Source organism: Macrotis lagotis, chromosome 1, assembly GCF_037893015.1.
Source record: "Macrotis lagotis isolate mMagLag1 chromosome 1, bilby.v1.9.chrom.fasta, whole genome shotgun sequence".
NCBI classification, from domain to species: Eukaryota; Metazoa; Chordata; class Mammalia; order Peramelemorphia; family Peramelidae; genus Macrotis; species Macrotis lagotis.
The window spans coordinates 201,753,166-201,775,457 of NC_133658.1; the positions used below are offsets into that span (position 1 = coordinate 201,753,166).

Here is a 22,292-nt window from a genome sequence, read left to right on the forward strand (position 1 = left end):
ATGAAGCTCAAAGCTTCCAACAATGTATTATTGTCCCAGATTTCCCATATCCTTCCAACAATGATCATTGTCCTTTCTGGTCATATTGGCCAGTCTGAGAGTTGTGAAGTAGTACTTCAGAGACACTTTAATTTGTGATTTAAAGCAATTTTTCATATGACTATGGATTGCTTTGATTTCCTCATCTGTAAATTGCCTTTGGTCCTTTGCAAATGGTCCTTTGACCATTTGTCAACTGGGAATGGCTTGTTTTTTTAAAAAATTGACTCAGTTCTCTGTATATTTTAAAAATGAGTCCTTTGTCAGAAATAGTAGTTGTAAAAATTGTTTCCCAATTTACTATGTTTCTTTTGATCTTGGTTATAGTGGTTTTCTCTGTGCAAAAACTTAATTTAATGTAATCAAAATTTTCTAGTTTGTTTTTAATGATGTTCTCCATCTCTTCTTTAGTCATAAACTGCTTCCCTTTTCATAGATCTGACAGGTAAACTATTCCTTGATCTGCTACTTTGCTGATAATATTGGTTTTTATGTCTAAATCCTGTATCCATTTTGATCTTATCTTGGTATAGAGTTGAATAATTTTCTTAAGTACAGTGTACACATGAGTATTAAGTTATAAATTCAAAATATCATTCCACTATCATTGATGTACACCATAGATCAATGCAGAAACACTCATATGCCTTACTTTTCCCCCTGTTTTGGTTATGTTTTTAAAATCACTTAGGTTAATATGATTTTAAAGTCATAAAAAATAAGCTATTAAAGATAGTTGCTTTTGTAAAATTTTAAACAAGATTTCTGTGTGTGTGTGTGTGTGTGTTTGTGTGTGTGTGTGTGTTGGGTTTTTTTAAGTAGTTGATTTTTTTTTATACTCATGAATAGATGTATTTTATTTAAATTTCAGGGAGGTAGCATAGTGGTTAAGAGTGATGGATTAGAGTCAAGACCTATGTTTACATCCAACTTCAAAACTTACTATAGAATTTTGGAAAAGTCACTTAATGACCCTCTTCTTCAGTTTCCTTCTCTGTTAAATGGGGTATTATAATATAACCCAGACTTGTTATGAGGATAAAATGAGATGATATTTGTAAATTGTAAGTGCTAGCTTTTATCATTTTATTTTTTTAGTCTCTTTGTCTTAAGTTATAGCTTTCAACTCTAGCCAAGAGAACTGGATGTGAGTCTCAAGTTTTGAAATTGGCTAACACTGTGACCTGACTTCTTTTCTTCATCTGTAAATAAGAGAGTTGAGCTTGATGACTTAAGAGCTTTCCTTCAGCTCTGAATTGTGTGGAGTTGCTGGGCTTTCTTTCCTCTAGAGTCTTGACTGACTGACTTTAGTCATATTGGGTTTTGCATGTTGACATAGTATAACTAGAAATTTGCAAAAACCTTTAGTAAGAAAATTCATTCTTTCACTTAGAAGAATTTAGGAAGAAGTATGTTCAAATTGTGGTCTGAAAAGTTGTTTAATAATTCTCTTTTTAGGATCATTAAATCATCTGTGAAGAGTACTAAATGCGTAACACTTGCAATGGTTGTTACTGTATTACTCTCATTCACAGCCTTTATTAGATAATTTATTTTATCTTACTGGGAAACTATACCTATTATAAATAATAATATTCATATGAATACCATTTCTTAATTTGTTTCTTGTGATTTCTTATTCCATGGTACAACAGTCACTATTTGATAGAAAAATATTGTATTTACATTATTAGGAGTGAATATTAGGAGTGAAAAGAAAAGAACTTATAAGAAGAATAGAATACTATACCAAACATTTCATTTATTACTTATGCTTATTTACAATATTTACATATTGCACATTAGCTGGAATGTTTTATACAGGTATTATACAAAAAAAAATGAATTTAGTTTAGGTGGAATTTCTTCACATATAAGTTCACACTCCACTTATCTCCAAAATTTTTTTCAAATTTCTTTTTTGTTTTTCATGCAATTTTAAATTAGACCCCAGGAAAATTAGAAAAGTGGTAAATTATCATAAATCCTTATCATATTCTATTATAACAGATTATTTTCTGAATTCCTATATTTTGAAAGAATGCTCCTTGAATTAACCAGATCAGTAAACAAAATGGTATTCTTCTGGCTGAACTCTATCTTCACTATTTAGAGCTACATGTAGAAAGTGGAGTGTTGACATTATTCTTTTAAAAGAAAATATTAGAACTGGCAGGTATAACAGTATTAACAATATACAAAACACAAGTTGAAGGAACTATGGAAGAAGAGTCTGTCAGTCTGCAAAAATAAATCTCTTGTTTACAATGGAATATGTTTATAAAGATATGAAGTTTGATTTCCCTGTTAGGTTCCAAGGCACTTCTCATGGTTCTTGGCATTCTGCTGCTTTATGCTCTGCCCCCTGAGGATAGTGGAAAAATAAATTTTATTAGATATCTGCAGTAATTCATGAAGCTGTGTTTACATCATGCATCCTCGTACATTATATATGTACATATATGACAATATTTCAAATAGAGGCTATATAAATTTAAGTTTCAATATATTCCTCCAAGATTTCCTAGTAATTTTTAGTAGAATTACTTTTGTGACTGTAACTAACAAGATATTTTTACCACTTTCTTTTTAGAAAATGCATTTGGGGGGCGGCTAGGTGGCACAGTGTATAAAGCACCGGCCCTGGAGTCAGGAGTACCTGGGTTCAAATCCGGTCTCAGACACTTAATAATTACCTAGCTGTGTGACCTTGGGCAAGCCACTTAACCCCATTTGCCTTGCAAAAACCTAAAAAAAAATGCATTTGCTTACTATCACAACTTTTTCTAATGTTCTTTTTCAAAGAAATTGTGAATTGGAAATTACAGATTGGCAAATTAGGAAAATTACTCTTTCATCATTTTAAATAAAAGTAATTGAGTGCTTTATCATCTTAATTTGAGGAATAGTAGTACCATTCAATAAACAAAAGATTGCAATGGAACAAAGAATTTGTGAGTCAGAAGGTGTTGGTTTAAATTCAGACTCATTTTCTTTATGATGGATGGCAAATAAATTACTTCTCTGGATCTGATTGTTTATCTGAAAAGTGAAAGATGGACCAAATCATTACTAAAGATCCTTCCAACTCTAAATCTATAATTAGTCAATCAGTAAACATTTATTATGTGCCCATTATATCTTAGGCCCTGTGGTAAGCACTGGATCTTGAGTCTAGATCAGTGGTGTCAAATGCAAATAGAAATGAGGTCCACTAAACTATATAGAAGTCTTTCCATGGACTCATTGATTTAGCTGACCACATCTTCACATTATCTATGTTCTATTTTATTCTGTTATTTTATAAGTCCCAGTTACATTTTAATGTGGTTCAGGAGCACTCTGGAATAATGGTGCTATGTGTTTGATAATCAACCTCTGGTTTAAGTGTTTTGCTACATCAATAACTTAGTACTTAACCTTCTGGGACCTTTCCTTTTACTAAGTAACAACCAGAATTTGAAATCAGGTCCTCTGACTCCAAATCTAGCACATTTTCCACTGTACCCTATTTTTATGAAAGAATTTGGTAAACAATTTAAATAATTAAAACAATAATAAATTATTGAGCTAGAAGGGGGAGACCTTAGAGATCACCCAGTTCTATCTTCTATATTTCCAGATGAATAAACTGAGGCCTACATCTCATTCAAAAGCAGTTTCCTTTTAGTATTTGAGGTTAGTGGAATTAGTAATTCAAGATGAAAAAGATTTTTAGGTGCTACAACACTCATAATACTTGTTATTATCTTAGATAAAAATAAATTGTTGAAGAATAATAAACTGGAACTGTTATATGTAAATGAAAGAAAGGAAAATATGTCTTCCCGAAATACTCTGTAATTTAGACTTTTTATTAATTCATGTTGACCTCTTCCGGTTAAATTAAAATGAACAATATTTGACTGCATTTGAGTTTTTTTGAGTGTTTTAAGTTTGAATCATTATTTGATCATTGTGATTTACAATATTATGAGTTCCTTTGCATAAACTTGTGCTTAGATAATAAAATATATATCCAAAATCCAAATTCAGCTATCTTATTTCCTATTTTTTTTTTTTAGATTTTTCAAGGCAATGGGGTTAAATGGCTTGCCCAAGCCACACAACTAGGTAATTATTAAGTGTCTGAGGTCAGATTTGAACCCAGGTACTCCTGACTCCAAGGCCAGTGCTCTATTCACTGCGCCACCTAGTTGCCCCTATCTCATTTCCTATTAAAAAAAATAACCATTTAAGGCAAAGGTTAGAGTTTACCAACAATTGAAAAAAAAAGGCACCACACTTGGCAGTTTTGTTATTGTATAGCATTGGATTTATATATTCATTAAATCAGCCTGATTTCAATTAGCCACATGATTAATCCTAAAGTCCATTTGATATCTGTTGCTGATAATGATGAGCATATAGATTTATTCATCAATCAAAACTGAATGGATATGTGGAATGGATAGATGGATATGTTGGAAAGATGATTTTATATATATATATTTTGACCTGACTACAAAGACTTAACATCTTGATTTGTTGTGCATAGTGAAATCTGGAGCTCAAAAAATTTCTTTGGTGAAATGGAAAAATGATCAAACACCCTCAGTGCCTTTTAACTCAAAATCAGCAAGGAATATTTGAAAATTAAAATTGCTAAGGTAGAATCACTGGATATCTTAATTGGAACCCCACATATATTGAGCATATTATCTCCTAGCCTTGCTTCTTCTTAGCTCTATAACCTTGAGATCAAGTGATTTAATTTTTCAGAGCTTCAGCTTCCTTTTACACACACACACACACACACACACACACAAACACACATGAATATATATGAGCTACATTATATATAATCTCATAGCTCCCATCCAGCTGAAAGGTTTATGAATTTTCTGAATCAAATTGACCCCAGACCCAACCTCACATTTTAGCGAAGCTTTTGAGTTCATCTGCATTGTCATAAAAGGTGCCAAAAAAGTGATTTATGTTGATCACTAATACTATTATCTTTCCTCTCAATTTTCAGCCATTTCTAAATATTTACAAACATTTTCCTATACCATGTAGCACTCTTACGAAAGAAAACCAACTTTAACTCCATTTATCCCATGGCAAATTGTTTTTTTTTTATGAGATCACGACATATGGCAGTAAAAGTGAACTAGCACTGTAGCACTGAAGCTGTTGACTCTCTGAACTTTCAGATGTGATAATTATTTCAGTTAGACAGTTTTAAATGTTTGCCTAAGTAAATGAAAAGTTTATAGATAATATACTTGTATCTCCTTCAGTACCTCTAACTATATATACCCAAGTGTACTTAAATGGGGAAAATGTCCACTTCAGTGATTATAGATGAGTGAATCATAGATGAAGACCACTTTTTACTATATGAGGCTTCTCTGGTCATCATCTCCAAAAACAAATTATTTAACTACCCAGTAACACTTAGAAAAATGCCTTGAAATAGCTTATACATTCTTTAAAACCTAGATCAGCTATCATTTCCACTAATTAATCCTTTCTTGATCACCCCTACCCAGAAAGGACCTCTTATTCAACAGCTTTTTGTATTTCTTTTATGAGTTTGGGTTAGACTTGTGATTTCATTATCATTAGAAGTTTTAGGTAATACATTTATTTTACCAGTGTAGATCAGCACCAGGCCTGCGACTTAAGGGCTTAATGAGCTGCCTGGGATGCTGAAAGCCTGGGTCACTTGACACAGCCAATGTGTCAAGAGATAGGGCTTTAATTTGAATCATAATTTGAACACTATGATTTGCAATATTAAGGCCTTTAAAATCAGCTGTTTTTAGCGATTATACATTCCCTTTTTTTTCTGCTTTTATATAATAACTTGTATTTGATTTGCCTTCATGTTCTGGCCTCTTGAGAGCCAGCATAGCATAATGGGGTTCGAACTAGCAGAGATCTGGTTTCAAATCTGGCTTCCTGCACTTAGTTGTATGACACTGATTTGGGTAACAATTTACCAGAGACTCAGTTTGTTCATCTAGAAATTGAGGATAAAACTGTTTTTGCCAGTGAGGATCAAATGAGTATACATAACGCATTAACAAATTCTCTGAATTCCCATTAATGCTAGGATGGTTGTGAGGTACAGGGTAAGAAACCTAATCAATGGAATTTTCCCATTGCCTAGTAAAAGGAATTATATGCAGTAGACTTTGAATGAAGGGAGAAAGCAAGTAAAGGCTAGAGATAAATTGGTACATATAAATTACCTTCCCTCCTGATATTTAAAAAAAATATAGAGAAGTTCCTTCTAAGTTCAAATATATTGACCTTAAAACTGGGATGTTTCTGAATTTGAATGGCAAAATCATGAATGTTATTTGTTTCTATCTGCATTTAGTAAAGCTGCATGGTTTAGTGAAATAACCCTGGCTTAAGAATCAGGAAGTCTTGATGTATGATACTGGATAAAATCCTCAACATCCTCATCTGTAAATTGGGGTTAGGGTAAATAATAATAAGATTTTGGGCAGTTCTAATATGTGAATCTAATATGGAGATTAACATTTAACTAAGAGGCCACTAAGTTATTTTTGTTATCTTGCACAAATGATTTAATCTCCTCTGAGCTCCATTCCTCATTAGTAATGTGAAATGATTTGACTTGTTCAGTCATTCAGTTTTTCCCAACTCTGTGACCCCCAAGGATCATGTTATCCATGGGGTTTTCTTGGCAGTAATACTGGAAAGGTTTGCCATTTTCTTCTCCAGTGAATCACCTTTTGATCAGTGATCCAGTGAGGCAAACAGGTTAAGTGGCATAACTAATTAAATGTTTGAGAATGAATTTGAACTCACATCTTCCTGAATCCAAGCCCATGCTATATCCATTGTACCAATTAGCTGCACAAATAGAAACCTACAACTCTAATATCTTAATTTCTAAGATAATTTTTAAAAAAAAAATATTAAGATATTTCAAAGATAAATTTCCAATGCATTTAGTGTGGAGATGGGTGGGAAAACTAGAAAAATCGATGGCTCATAAATGTTGATTTTAAGAGATCAGTATAAAAATTTTAAGTCATGTTCTCAAGGTATATGTTTTGTAACTTGAAAGAAGCAAATCATAATTCCATTTTCACAGTTGCTATTTCAGAGACAACTAAATCACTAAACGAAAACTACTTGCCACTAGAGAAACTTGGAGAAGTACAATCATGACTTAAAATTAAAAATATGACAACTGCATTAAAAGAGGATAATGGTGGAATTCATTTGTCAGTTCCTTTTATCAAACTTGGCCTGGGTATGGTTATTCATATGCTCATTCATGTATACAAATAAACGAGTGAGAGCTTGGAAGTGAATAGGCACCAAGTTTTAAACATACAAACACAAATGTGTAATCAGCAGTACCGCCAATTATATACTGAGTCAACTGCTGAAATTACTAGCTAATGCGCCTTGTTTCATATGAACACATCGTCTGTGCCAAATGTATCGTCCCATGAATAATTCATAGCATCTGCCTGGGAGTCTTTATGATGTGGACCAATAGGGGGTACCTTATATTTATGACTGATATTTCGAAAAATTAAGATACTTCCATCACCCTTATTGAAAGGGAGCCAACCTTTGCTAAGAGAATGATTGTTTTCACACTCCCATGAATTTTTCATGTCCCAGACAGGATTCACAGGCTTGGTATGCAGTCCAACATTGTTATCTGTCAGAGTACTTACCTTATCCTTCCATGCACACTGGACTCACAGCCAACCGAGTAAGAAGCCTGGCACATCTTTTATAGTCTACATTGAAAATAGATCATAAATGAGTCTATTAGAACAAGGTTCCAAGACATGACTTTTTTTCTTGATAAAATACATGCTTAAATTTTCTCCACAGTATTTATATAACTACAGTATCTGCTTTTTAAAATAAAATTTCTTTAGGAACACCATCTGCAGTTATGAATGCTATGTTGTTCATTTAATAATTGATATTTCTTTAGGGACTTCTGCCTCACCTGGCAGAAATGAAGAAATGACATAGTTTGAAGAGGAGGGAAAAATCTACAACTAGGCTGTTCTCTTTTGTTTGTTTGTTTCTTTTCCATTGGTGACCAGAGTTTAGTTTTAGTTTTTAGTCCATATCCTTTTGAAAGGGAAGTTTTAAAACAAATGCCATTTCCTTCAAGAGCAAACATTTATTCATTTATTAGGTACCTGATAAATAGCTATAATTGTATATGTGTATTAAAGAGATACAAAATCACAATAATGGGGTAGGTTGAGGAGGATGGAAAGGATGCTACCAACAGCACTGGGTTTGCCTTTAGGAAGGAAGCAGTGTTTTAAGTAGATGGATAGAAATTAAAAAAAAAATTCCAGGCATAAGACCAACAAGAGGAAAAATAGCTAGATCTATATAGTATATTGTATGTTAGGTGACAGATTTATTCTGTTTGGACTAAAACATGAAGTGCATTGAGAAGATTGAGAAAAGACTGAAAAGATATAATGATACCAGGTGTTGGAGAATCTCGAATGCCTAGCAGAAGTATAAATTTTCCTTGGGTAGCAAGAGGGTGCCATTCAAGATGAAGATAGTACTGGAGCAGATATGTGCATAAGAAAGAAGACTCTAGTAGCAGTATGTGGTATTGATAGGAGAGGGGAAAGACTTGGCAGCTGGGCCTCCTGGAGAGGGTTTATTCTAGTAATAGTGCAGGTGGGTGATTATGAGTTCCAATTTGGGTAGCCCTATACAGAGTCTTCTGGAATAAAAGTCTAAATGAAAATAGTTATAGGTGATTATACTGACTGAACAAACTAGAACAAATGTTATATTTACAAAACATAGTTTTGCCTGCGGGACATGTGATTTTTCCATTATGATGAAGATGCAGTCTTACTATGAGATCCCTTAAGATCCTGAAAATATGGAAATTGGAAATTTGAATTTGAAAACATAAGGCTTCAAAGAAATAGTCACATTAACATCAGCTAATCTTAGAGTGTTTAGTAAATAATGACCTGGATTTGAAGTCCTTCATCAGACACTTACTATCTGTGTTACTAGGTCTCTATATAACTTCTGTTTCCTGGGGTATACAAAGGGGATAATAGCACCTACTTCATGGGTTTTTAATGAGTATTAAAATAAGATAACAAAAGCAAAGTACTTTGTAAACCCTAAAACACTAATAGATATATGATTATTATTAATTTATAAATTAATGAATTCTCAAAGAGAAGAGCAATTCTGGTTTTAACTGGGACAAAGTCCATAGCCCTTACCAAATTAACTCGTTATTTGAATAAATAAATAAACATCTAAATTATAATAACACATTAAATAAAGATGGGAATTCTTTTGTTTGTTTGTTTTTGCAAGGCAATGGGGCTAAGTAACTTGCCCAAGGTCATACAACTAGGTAATTATTAAGTGTCTGAGGCCAAATTTGAACTCAGGTCCTCCTGACTCCAGGGCTGGTTTTCTAGCCATTTCGTCACCTAGGTGCCCTAGATGGGAAATTGTTAGTTGAATCGTTAAAGTTCTTCATGTAGCATATAGTATAGATTCTTATCACTATATGAGAGATAACAATGCAATGGAAAAAATACTGGATATGTAGTCATACAACTTGTGTTTACAGTCCACATTTAAATTGCATTAACTCCTTGTGTGACCTTGGGCAAGTCATTAACTTCTCTGAGCCTCACTTTACCTCATTTATAAGATTTGACAGATGGACCAGATTACAAAATCCCTTTCAATTGTGATATTCTGATTTTTTTAACATGTGTTTGAGGAAGTACCCAGTTCTGTAAGTCAGGTAAGATTTGTAGAAGAATACTAAACTTGTCATTGAGAGCGAAATTTTGGTCTTAGCTTGACCATTAGCTTTCTGTTTGGCCTTGGGAAAGCCCTCTTTCCTTCCTGCTTCTCAAGGTTTTATGCTTTTAAATGATATGGTTGGAGTTGGAATAAATGATCTCAAATTCTCAATGGCTGCATAATTTCCTCCTGTAGCATTTGTTTTTGTACATATTTGTTCATACACACACACACACACACACACACGCACGCACACACGCATATCTCCTGTATTTAATTTCATTATGAACTTGTATCCCTTATAATGTGAGCTCCCAGAGGGCAGAGCCATCTCACTTGATTTGTATCCCCAGCAGCTAACAGAATGTTTGATACATACAATGATTGATTGATGGTAATGGTAGAACATAGCTATACTATCCATTCAGACCAGCAAGAAATGTGGTTTCTAGTCCTGGCTCTACCAGTACTATCCATGTGATCCTGGATAAATCATTTCTCTCAGACTCAGTTTCTCCATTTGTAGTGAGAATAACACTTTTGATACCTACACCTCACTGAGTTGTGAGTAATTGCTGTATAATCTTTTTGTTTGTTTTTGCAAGGCAGTGAGGTTAAGTGACTTGCCCAAAGTCACACAGCTAGGTAATTATTAGGTGTTTGAAGCAGGATTTGAACTCAGGTCCTCCTGACTCTAGAGCCAGTGCTCTATCCATTGTGTCACCTGTCCCTAATAACTGTATAATCTTCAAAATACTAGAAATGTGTGATTATTACGCACTCAGGATGGTTATGAAGACCTCATAAAATAGTAATTGTGGAAGAATAACTGGTAAATACTATATAAAGAAGCCACAGGTTAAAGTTTATCACTAAGACTTGGGAGACTATGTGAGTTTAAGAACACGAGGTCAGATTTTTCAGTGAAATTGGAGGAAGTCGATTTTTCTCATTTCCCTCATCTATAGTAGACAGCTTGTGAACTGATGCTCATTTATTGAGAAACTCAATCATTTCATGTAATTCAGATCATCAAGAGGACCATGCTTACTCAATAAAGGCTTAATGGATCCCAGTCACTGCATATATAATGGGGGATTTTGTTATATGATGACTAATCATGAGCAGTGGTGACATGATTCAGCTAAATAATTGCATGAAAATTCAGGACTGCAAATTCTGATGAGATAACGTGCAGTAGAATTTAGCACATCACTTTGCCCATAAAAAATATTTTGAACCCTCAAGATCAGCCTACAGTTAAGCTGGTTCTAATTAGTTAGGAAGAGGAGACAACCTGAAATTATGGTAGTGGGGCTCTCTCTACAGATCAGCTGGTATTTCATATAGGCTTCTTCAGTCTGATCCTTACCATATTCTACCTTTTGCCAAAGATTTTTGCATCTTGATAATTGGATTGCTAGCAAATTGGGAAGCAGTTGAGGGGCTAGCCTATTGTATCGGAAATTAGTAGACCCACATTCTGATCCTAGCTCTACCCTTTATTAGCTCTGGGACGTTGGACAAATCCCTAATCCTTTTGGGTCTCAGTTTCTTTTCGATGAACTAAGGTGACTGAATTGATAATCTCTTTTAAGTTCTTTCTTAGGTGGGACATTTTACAAACTCGTGATTGCAAGACACTTTTCACAGAATATGTTTTTGAGTTTGTGTTCTAGAACTTTGATTTCATTAGGTGTAGAGAATATATCCTACTGATGCATATTAGCACCTTCTCTTTGATAGATGGTGTCAATCAAAAGGCAAATTTTGAGCTTAAATTTTCCTTACTACAGAACTGACTCACTATCCATTACTTTACATGGCTTCAGAAGTATATGGTGTAGTGGATAGAGTGGGGACTAGAGATGGGAATGTCTGAGTTCAAAGTTGACTTCATATACTCAACCAGTGTATGACTCTGGGCAAGTTAGTCCCTGTTTGTCTCATTTCTTTACACACACACAAACACACACACACACACACACACACATACATATACACACACACAAATGGAGTATAGTAATATACCTACTTTCTGGGCTTGGTGTAAGGACCGTATGAAATCATCATTGTAAAGTGCTTTTAGAACAGTGCCCAGCACATAGTAAGCATCATATAGATGTTGGCTATTATTATTACTATAACATTAATACTAATAACAAGGAGAGTGCCAACAAAAACAGAAGGTTCCAGTGTGACAAAAGAAAAATTAGTCATGGAAGTATTCCTACAGTATAGCTTATTTTGACCATTTTGGATATGCATCCTGAACTGCTTTATTGGATAAGTATATTGTGCAAAGTGAATACTTTCATTTTCCAATGAGCTAGATGCTTTGGCAGAAATGTTGCTAAGATTACATCTCCAGGGCAGTAGTCTGCTCAGCTGACCAGACCATCTGACCACCTTTGGATTTTTCTGAAAATAGTTTGAAAGGTGTTTTATATTCTAGTGCCTGCAATTTGTGGTTGTGTTTAAGTTCCCTAATACCTTATTTTATTTTATTTCCTTCATAGGATCATAGATATACATCTAGAACTAACATAATTCTCAGATATCCAACCTTTCCCTACCCCCTCTTCACTGTCCTCCATTTTGAATATGAGGTGGTGAGAAAGCTTAAATGATTTGACCAATGTTTTACAGGTTGTTAATGCTGTCAGAGGTATGATTTAAATTCAGGCCCTTAGTCCAGAACCACTTTTCAGCAAGTTTATTCATTATTGACTATGGTACTACTAAGACATTTTGAATTAGGAAAAGGGAAATGATTTGCTAAAACACAGGAAACCTAGAAGGGCACATTAATAGGGGTGAGGATAAAGTAAGAACTGTGGAAAGAGATCCCAGGAAATTTCTGAAGCAATGAAAAGGAACCAGTGGGATACATTTGAACCATTATAAAAATGACCTAGAAACCAAGAATTCCAAAGAGCATAAAGGTACTAGGAGGCTGGGGTATAACTAACCCTGGGAGAAGTCTCTGGACAAGTCAGTGGGGGTGGTCACTGTGGTTCAAATGGAATGGCTCAGTTCAGTTACTCTGGTATTTACACCCTAGAGTCCAGCACTTGGCAGCAGCTACTTCAGTAATTCATTCTTCACGTTTGTTTGGTTTTTGTATTCGAGCAGATACAAATATAGGCAAGAGGCCAGGATTCATAAACAAATGGAGAATGAATCAAAGATTCATCCCATTCCTAAGTGCTGCTCATAAATTCTTCCAAATGTCCAAGATTCCTACATTACCTATCACTTGCTCAAATACTTATCTTTATAATTGTGATCCATTTTTAAGCAAATCATCACTTAACATGTTCAAATCTACCATAACAAGACAAGATTTCTCAGTAATCATAAAAAAAAAAACATAGAAAGGCCCATTTCAGTCAAAGGTTATGCACTCCATTTCCTAGAATTAGTCTTTCTATAGTATATACATCTCTATTTAAACAACATAAGGCATTGGCACTTACATGCTGGAATGGTGCAGTCTCTGGTGTTGTGGTAAAGTCTATGAAAGTGTTTGCTGCATTTGGGGCTAAAATATAGAGGACCTGGAAGAAAGAAAGAAAATCATTTATGACAATTTAACAGGGCTTAAGGAAGGTAGAAGAAATTCAATTAAAGCTCACCTGTTAGATGTTTTAAAAACTTGTCCTTCATCCTCAAATCTCTAGGAACGATTTCTGTTTGGGAAGATGAAAGCATTTCTTTTAGGGTTAGGTTGCTAAGTATTCTTAAATGGGGGCAAACTTACATATCTACATCAGCCTTCCTATTGTATAAGTGATGAAAAAAAGACTGTAGCTTCCCTTAATGTATACAAGATGTTAAACAACATGAAAAAGTTCATAGGTTTCTTTTTAAGCAGTATTAATCACTCATGTGTTTGTGTGGTCTAAAAACACTTGGATAAAGATGGATGCTATGAAGCCACAACATAGAAAAAAGTTTATTGCCAATGTTTGGTCTCCTATAAATCAGATTGATTAAACCTAAACTTTGTGCCTTCTATGAAATACTCTACACAAGGGAGCATGCTATAGTAGATAGACCACTAAATGATGGACATTCAAGATGACTTAAATTCAAATTAACCTTCTAACACTTAGCTTTCTATGGCTCAGTTTTCTCATTTACAAAATGAAGAGACTGTACTTAAGAGTCCTTCAGGTGCCTTTGAACTCTTAAATCCATGGCTCTAAGGTAAAAATAACACTAATATTTAAATAATTTGGGCACAAAGTCTAAGAATAGCACTAATTACAATAATAATATTTGCATAGTGCTTGAAGGGTTCAAAAGCATTTTGTAAATATTTTCATTTTATTCTCCCAACATTCCTGGGAGTTTAGATGGAATTATTATCACATTTTACATATAAGGAAACTGAGGCAGGCAACAATTAAGCGATTTCCCTAGGGTCACATAGGTAGTAGATGTCTAAGGCTAGATTTGAACTCAGGTCTTCCTGAGTTCAGATTCACTATCCTGCACACTTAACTATCTTGTTGCCATTCTTATTATCTATGAACAGCCTATTTAATAAAAATCTCAAGTGCATAGAAAGATACCTGTTGTCTGTCGAAATGAACAAATAGAAAATTAATTTGGTTCAGAAGATACAATTCCCAGGAAACAAATTGCATTTTTTCTTTCTCTTCTTATATGCATTTGATTTGCCTACACTTGGTCTTCAACAGATGGTAAGAGAAGCTACTTCATTGATAACCAAACCTGTTCCCAGTCTATATTTGTGCCCTATTTATTTCATCACCTTGAATCATTTTCATTTATTGATTCTAGACTGGTGACTTAGTGATGATTGTAAGTGATTTGTTGCACTTTATTTTTTCTGCCATAAATGCTTTTCAGTTCCCACCTTTCATTCAAGGAGACATCATTTTCCATTTGAATCCTTTGGCTTTTGAGGTTTAGAAATCTCTCTGGTGTCAGTCTTCATTTATTGCTAACTTTAGTCAATCTTAAATTGACCTTATCATATTTGACCTAATTGTGTCATAAAGAACATTAAAAGCTTACATGCTTCATCAGAGGTTTTCTCATGGGATGGGCTCTCTGGAGAGTGCCACATTTTCTTCTCAATGGCAGCAGCTTTTCTAGAAAGATTTTCATTATAACTAAAGGAATAAGTAACAATTCAGTCTAATGATACTGATAACTTGCATGTCTCAGAAGTGAACAAATTGTCATTACCTGTGTTTCCTACTATTTAATTAACAAATTTTTTAAAAAAGTTTTTTAAAGTTGCTATCTCTAAGAATGCTATGAAGTCGAATAGAAGAAGAAGTGTCAAAGGATGAACTTTGCAATTCAGCAGCAAAAGAAGTCAAAGTTAAAGGATGAACTTTGCAATTCAGCAGCAATGCTTCCAACCACATAGTGAAATAAAGATGGGGGTGGGGTGGAAGGAGAGGATCTCTACTAGGCTCCTTAGCAAATTTAAACAAAAAATTTAATAAATTTTTAAAAGTTAAATTATAAAATCATTCTTGCTATGTTTTGTTATACAAAGTTCAATCCTTTTTCTTTTTTAAAGGAGAAAACTTATTGGGGATTGAAATATACATACATATATATATATATATATATATATATATATATATATATATAAAATACATAGTAACTATAAATGGAGAGGCTGACTTACCAACCCTTTGTTCATCAGGATAAACTCCATAGTCAGTGACTTCTCTCCTGCCCAAAGTATAGTCATGTTTGCTGAAAAATTGCAATCTGTTGTCCTCCCCCGAATGGTATTTTTTAAGTTCTTGGATGATCTCCATGATCAAGTTTAAGAGAGTCTGCCTGTCCTTGAGTTCTCGGGGTTCAGTCCTTCCTTGGCAAGGTCTCACTGCCAATAATAACAGCGCCAGCCCCAGAACAACAGGACACCTCAGTCCACTCATTTCAATCAGCACAAAGATGGGAAGGGAGGTGCGTTAAGCAAGCAGTGAATCAGGAAAGAAATCCTCCACCTTCTCTGGACTTGTAATTCACTGAAAAAGAGGGGGGGAAATGAAGGGAAGAAAGTCACTGGGTGGGGGTTATGCGTTAATAAAAGGGTGAGGGGCAAAGGAAAGCTACGGAAGGATATGTGTGTGGGAAGAGTAAAGGATGGCGCAAATAACCCATTTTGTTTACTCATTTCCCTTTCCACTCCCCTCTTAAGGCTCAGATAAAACCTGTTCTCCTTGTGGGGGAAGCAGTCACTGGTTTTCAAGTTTCCACGCTGGGCTGACCCGAAGCTGCGCTTTTCCAGAACCCAAACCCACTTTTCCGGGGAGGGAGCCACGCTCCGAAAAGAGGTCTCAGGAAGCAAGAGCGCTCCGCTTGGAGGGAGAACATTCCCTCTAGGCGTCGGGAGGGGAAGAGGGGAAGGGTATCCTTAAAAGTCTTGCAGGAGAATGAGCGCGCGCATGCACGCGAAAACACACGCACCAAGTTCGTGGGAGACTGCCTGTGACTTCTGGACGGGACTCCCAGCCTGGCAGCCTTTTCTGGAAGGCAGAGTCTGGGAGAGTGATCAGACATTCGTATGGATCAGACAGCAAGATGTGTGATAATTAATTTCTACTGGAAATCAATCTGTCTGTCCGTCTGTCTGTCTCATCTCTCTGTCTCTGTCTCTGTCTCTGTCCCTATCTATCTCTCTTTCTGTCTCTGTCTCTCTCTCTGTCTCTCTTCCTACTCTCTTCCTCCATAAATATCTGTTGAAGATCACTTTTTCCTCTCTACACCAACTATACCCGAGTTACCACTTTAAATGCACGAAAGCTCAAGTGCTCTAATCTCTTGCTCTCAGTTTCCTCATCTGTAAAATGAAGGTGCCAGACTAGTAGCTCGTTGTTCCCAAGTTTTGACACGTCTACATCACGTTAAAATTGACAAAAAGGCTTCCTGAGAACTGTGAAGTGGGCATTATTATTATGGCAGTATAAAAGATGAGACGACTGAGCCTTGGCTTGGTGACATGACTTGCTCCTGTTCCCACAACTAAGTGCCAGAATCAAGAATGGCACTCCTCTCTTTTGCCCTCCACTCTGCCTTTCTCCAGGTGTATATAGATAGTTTTTATGGAGATCTATAAATATCGCGTATTTACTGGCACGATTTCCCATTCTGAGCACTAAGTAATGTCGCCATCCCTCCCCGCTCCCCACGCCAAAGCCTACCGAGGCAGGGAGGTTGGAGCAACGGAGCCCCGCCGCCCAGTACCTGAAGGCGGGGAACAAGCCCCCAACACCCTTCTTTCCTAGTTAGGTCGCGCTCCCGGGGCAGAGTCCTGCGCACAACTGTCTAACCGCCTCCCGGACTGGGTCAAGTGTAAGGAGTGGAAATTGGGGGGACACCGACCTTATCTGAAAAAGCTAAGAAAGGGGATGAGACAAACCCGAATCTGTACCCGACCCCAGCACCATGGCAGGCGCTGCTGACAGCAGAACTCCGCCTCAGCCCGTGTGGCCTCCCCAGTGCCTAGAGACTACAGTGCACATCTCAGTGGCCGCCAGCTGCTGCCGAAGGGGGAAAGCCAAGCACAGATAAAAGGAAAAGATGGGAGAAGCGGCGGAGAGGGTGGGAGAAGCCTTGGAAAAGGGTGGGGGTGAAAGGAGCCTTTACACTATTCCCACCCACCCCCAACGTCTAGCTTTGGGCAATCCCATCAAGCATCCATATTCGGATGCCTTGGAGTTGCCACCGCGCACCCGCCTGGATCCCCCAGTCCTCTCCTACGCTACAATCCACACCCCAGGGTGGCAGGGGGGTGTGAAGGGGAGGAAGGGAAGGCTGAAAAAGACACTTTGCCAATGATAGTCGGCGCCCCTACAAAGCTTTTGGGTTTTGGGGGGAATCGAAACTCTACCCAAAGCAAAGGGCAGTTGTAGCTGAGACCTGGTATGTTACCTGTCTTCTTCCCCGGGAGTCGCTGGAGAAGCGGGTCCACTGCGAGGGCAGGACAGAAGCAGACCCAAGTACCCGCGGCCAAACTTTCCCGGTGGCCCCCCCTGTGCACGCGCCGGATTCTCAAACTACTCCATTCCAGCTCGGTTGCCGCCTCTGCTTATATAGGCTATAGGATGTGCATGAGGTGGCTGCGTTCAGGCTGATATTATCGACTTGGAAGTGGGTGGAAAACAATAAAAGTCCACTTGGCAACCTTGGGAGTGTTGTTGCCTCAAGTTTTTCCCCTTAGATCCTTTTGGCAGGGTCTCAGCCACTTCTTATTCTTCCTCCTGCAGACGTAAGGCGCAAGTCCCAAGTGGGTTAAAAAGCCCAAGTCTTTAATTAGAAACGCGTTAAGAAGCCTCTGAAATATTCATCCCCCTTTGTGTGTGTGTGTGTGTGTGTGTGTGTGTGTGTGTGTGTGTATCTTCCGTCAGATCTCCAACTCCCCCCATCTCACTCTCTCTCTCTCACTCTCTCTCTTCCCCGCACCCCACTTCCCAAGACTACCACTGTTTTCCTGTCACTTTGTAACAGGATGAGAAGCGTGTTTACCAGGAACCTGGATCTTTTTATTTCTAAATGTAGATCTTGGGGCTATTAAATAAAGAGCTCATCGATTGCTTCCACGTTTAATAAGTCGATTAAAACCTCTCTGTTTGTAGGGTGAGGTGGTTCTCAGGGGACTTGCTCTATAGAAGACCAAAAGCAGCTTTAGTTAGTGACCAAAACCCCAGTTTGTCAGTTTTCGGGACTCTTTTTCAGGTTTTTATGTTTTAACTTTACCTGACAAGAGGTGATAGAGACTGAAGAGGGTGTGAGTAGTTTAAACAACTATATTAGGGCTGAGACCGAATCGTGCAGGGAAGGAGGTGTGGTGGGGGAGGGGAAATGTCCTGAGTGAAGAGAGGAGAGAAGATGGGGATAAAAATAACAATGGCCCGTAGGAATATTCATTCATTCAAGTATGTATTCCCACCATTAATGAAAATCTACAGAATGATAGGAAATTGTTGTTTTAGAAGAGAGAGCAGTCTTGGAGTCAGATGTTGCAGTTCTGCCTTAGTGGCTTTCTGATTGACCCTGACAAAGTATTTTTCTAAAATTTAAATATTTTTATTGTTTTTCCTAAAATATGGAACAGTAGTTTTCACCAATCTTTTTTTTTTGCAAGGTTTTGAGTTTTACAGTTTTTCCCCCCTCTCCTTTCTCTTCTCCCTCCCCCCCTAACAGAAAGTAATCTAATTCAGGCTAAGCAAAGTATTTCTCTTTGTGCCTCAGTTTTTGTGTCTATAAAACAGAGATCACTGTGAGGAAAACACTTTGCAAACATGAAATCATTATATAAACGTTAATTATTTCAATCATCCCCTATTCACTATTAGTGTTTTTTTAAAAATCTTTGACTGAACCTTCCCATTCCGTGGAAGGGATTTTTCAATGAAGCCTTGCTCATGGAAGAATATAAATATCCATGTGAGATAGTGGAATGACCCATTCAACAAACATTTATTGAATGCCTGTCTAGGTAGCAGGAGACCTTGGTCCCAAGTCTTATTTACTGACAGTGTAACTTTGTGTTAGTCATTTTTCATTTCTAAACCTCAGTTCCCCTACTTGTAAATTAAGAGGGTTGGGTTTAGGCTCTTATAAATGACAATATGTGAACAGAATCAAAAGCACCCTGGTCTTCCTAAACCTTACAACTTGTCTTCTCTGTCCTACCTTGTCCAGCTCTTAATGGTTTCAATTCTTTTGTTGAATCATTGACTCCCAGATCCAATCCTCTTTCCTATCTCTGGGCTTCTGATATAGCTTTAAAAGATGCATTTGTCCAAAAGAAACTCCTGAGGGACACTGGTCAAGTGCCCAGTGAATGCATTGAAATGGAAAAAAAAGCTGTTGATTATTTGGGTTAGGCACATTTTTGAGAATCTGGCATTTGCCTCAATTTTTTTTTCCTTCTAAAGTGAAATCTCAATCAATCAAGCAGTTTCCCATTTTATTGGAGCTTTCTGGGTAAGGGTTGGAAGTCCTCCAAGTCAGAGAATCTAATTGGGATAGGTGTTGTAAGTACAGTACCAGAAAGGGAGGGCACTGGCAAGAATTAAAAGCCCTCACCAGGAACTGAGGCTGTCACAAAAGTCAATAAAGTTGAAGATGTGTATATGTGTGTGTTGTGTGTGTGTGTGTGTGTCTAGGGAATAAAATATTGAAATGTATCTTCACTTTAGCTTTATTTGATTTGTATGTGTGTATAATCCACTCCCTTTAAAAGCAAATAATGAGATTCAACACTGAAAATATTTCCTAGTCCATACCAATGGACTGGGAAAAAAAGTCATTCAGAAAAAAAGTGAAAACGTACATCAGTAAAAAGGATTTGAATAACAAAAGATCACTAGATGCTTTACTCCTTTCTTTATTCTTCTTTTCTAATATTGAAAATCAAAAGTGTAAAGAAGTAAAGCCCTTCCTATCTGTCAGGCAGGGATGACAACGACCCCTAGCGACAATAGCTGCCTTACTTCAGTCAGCCTTTAATTGTCCTGTGTTCTGCTAGTTTCATTTTGACTCTTTAAACTTATATCTTTAGGTTTGGTATCCTTATTCTGTGTGTTACCTTAAGCTTTCACATCCTTAGGATGGTGGTGGGAGGCTTCTTTTTACAGGGAAAGATTTCATCTACACATTGAGGAGCAAGAGAGAGAGGATCTTGCTTTTAAGAGGCCAACTATTTACTGAATTGACTCAAATTGTATATTAATTTTTATTAGTACTTTCCTTTTTGAGTCAGATTGCTTACAAAACCAAATAATAAGTCTGTTAAAAACAACAAACCAGTAGCCGTCCTTCTCTCCACAACATACATATTTCTAACCCAAACCTAATATTAGCCAAGGAGCTCTTGTCAATCATTTTAACCACTTGCTCTTCTCCAGAGCATGGCAAGGCAGACAGCCACATTTAACACCTGACTGATTTTGAATAAATAACTTAGCTTCTTTCTCAATTTCTTCATTTGTAAAGAGTGAGTGTCGAATTACATGACCTCTATGGTCCCAACCAGCTCTAAATTTATGTTCCTATAATTCTTTTGGGTAGTTAGGAAACACAGTGGATAGAACACTGACCTTGGAGATAGAGGACCTGAGTTTAAATCTGATTTCAGATATTTACTAGCTGTGTGATCCTGGGCTAGTCACTCCACCCAGTTTGCATCTGTTCCTCATCTGTAAAACGAATTGGAGAAGAATATGACAAATAACTCTAGTATCTTTTCTGGGAAAACCCCAAATTGGGTCACAAAGAGTTGGACAAGCCTGAAACCACTTAAAAACAAAATTTATTCTTTTGTTGGAAAATTTCAAAATTTCTTCCTACTTATCCCCCCCCAATCTTGTAGAATAATGTAAATACAATTTACCACCTCCCTCATAGGACTGTTGTGAGGAAAGTACTCTGTAATTTTAAAAATGCACTGACATGTAAATAATTTTTGGTTTGTCAAAATAAACTTGTTCCACTAGTATCTATAAAATCATCAATCAAGAGAAGGTCTCTGACTCACTGGGCAGATTGTCTACAGAAGAGTTATGGGAAGACAGACAAGAATCACACAGGATAAGCAGGTGGGAAGGGAAAAAGAACCCACATGGAAAAGACTGAATCCACTGAAGTAGTTTAAAAATGATAATATTTTAAAGCATTAATTAAGAACCTACATTTATACAAGAGATATCATCAAAAAGTAGATAGTATCATAACAGAAGAATTCTAATGGTTCATCTACTTAGGCTTCTATACTTCCTAGGTTATTTGACTCTTAGAGTATTTTCTAGTGCTCCAGGGTGCCTGAAAAGTAAAAAAAGATAATTGGATGGAGAATCAGGATACTTGCATTTCCATGGTAGTTCCCATATTTGCTTACTGCATAGCTCATCTTTTTGAGACTCAGTTTTTTTTAATCTTAAAAGTAGGAATGATATTTGTGGTACTTCCAAGAATTATCATTAAAAAAAAGTTTTGTACATCAGAAGCATATAGAAATGAGAATGATCATTACTTCTCTCTACTCTTTTGTCTACAGGAAGTCCCAGAACATGGTTGCTATCTCTTTTTTTTCTCTAGGCTTCTAAGTGTCTTCATTCTAACCTAGATCCCTTCTACATGCAACCAAACCTGCATAAGTTAGCACTGATCTTTTTTATTTCACCTTTGCTCAGTCCTGTGGCAGTAATACATTGTACCTCTGTAATGTTTTTAAAATTTGTTTTAATATTTTATTTTCCCCAATTACATGTAATAATTTTCAACATTTTTAAAAATTTTGAATTCCAAATTCTTAACATACCTCCTTATTCTCTTCGTTGAGAAGACAGGCAATTTAATATAGGTTATGAATGTGCAGTCATTCAAAACATTTCCATATTAGGCATGGTGTAAAAGAAAATTTAGGTTAAAAAAGC

General features: G+C 36.4%; 1 protein-coding gene across 4 annotated transcripts; it reads right to left on the reverse strand.

Annotated features, from left to right (window-relative positions):
- Window positions 1-1,841: 1,841 nt before the first annotated feature.
- On the reverse strand, window positions 1,842-18,247 carry ALKAL2 (ALK and LTK ligand 2). 4 transcript variants are annotated; one of them, XM_074209567.1, is made up of 6 exons: window positions 17,785-18,247; window positions 15,530-15,878; window positions 13,491-13,544; window positions 13,332-13,412; window positions 7,755-7,820; window positions 1,842-2,404 (listed from the first exon to the last, which is right to left on the reverse strand). In XM_074209567.1, the coding sequence occupies exons 2-5, from the start codon at window positions 15,786-15,788 to the stop codon at window positions 7,756-7,758; spliced, it is 459 nt and encodes a 152-aa protein (XP_074065668.1). In that variant the 5' UTR covers window positions 15,789-15,878; window positions 17,785-18,247; the 3' UTR covers window positions 1,842-2,404; window position 7,755. The 4 variants fall into 4 exon arrangements, with proteins under 4 accessions (XP_074065668.1, XP_074065669.1, XP_074065670.1 ...); XM_074209568.1 differs by lacking the exon at window positions 17,785-18,247 and adding an exon at window positions 17,055-17,613; XM_074209569.1 differs by lacking the exon at window positions 17,785-18,247 and adding an exon at window positions 16,321-16,485.
- Window positions 18,248-22,292: the final 4,045 nt, after the last annotated feature.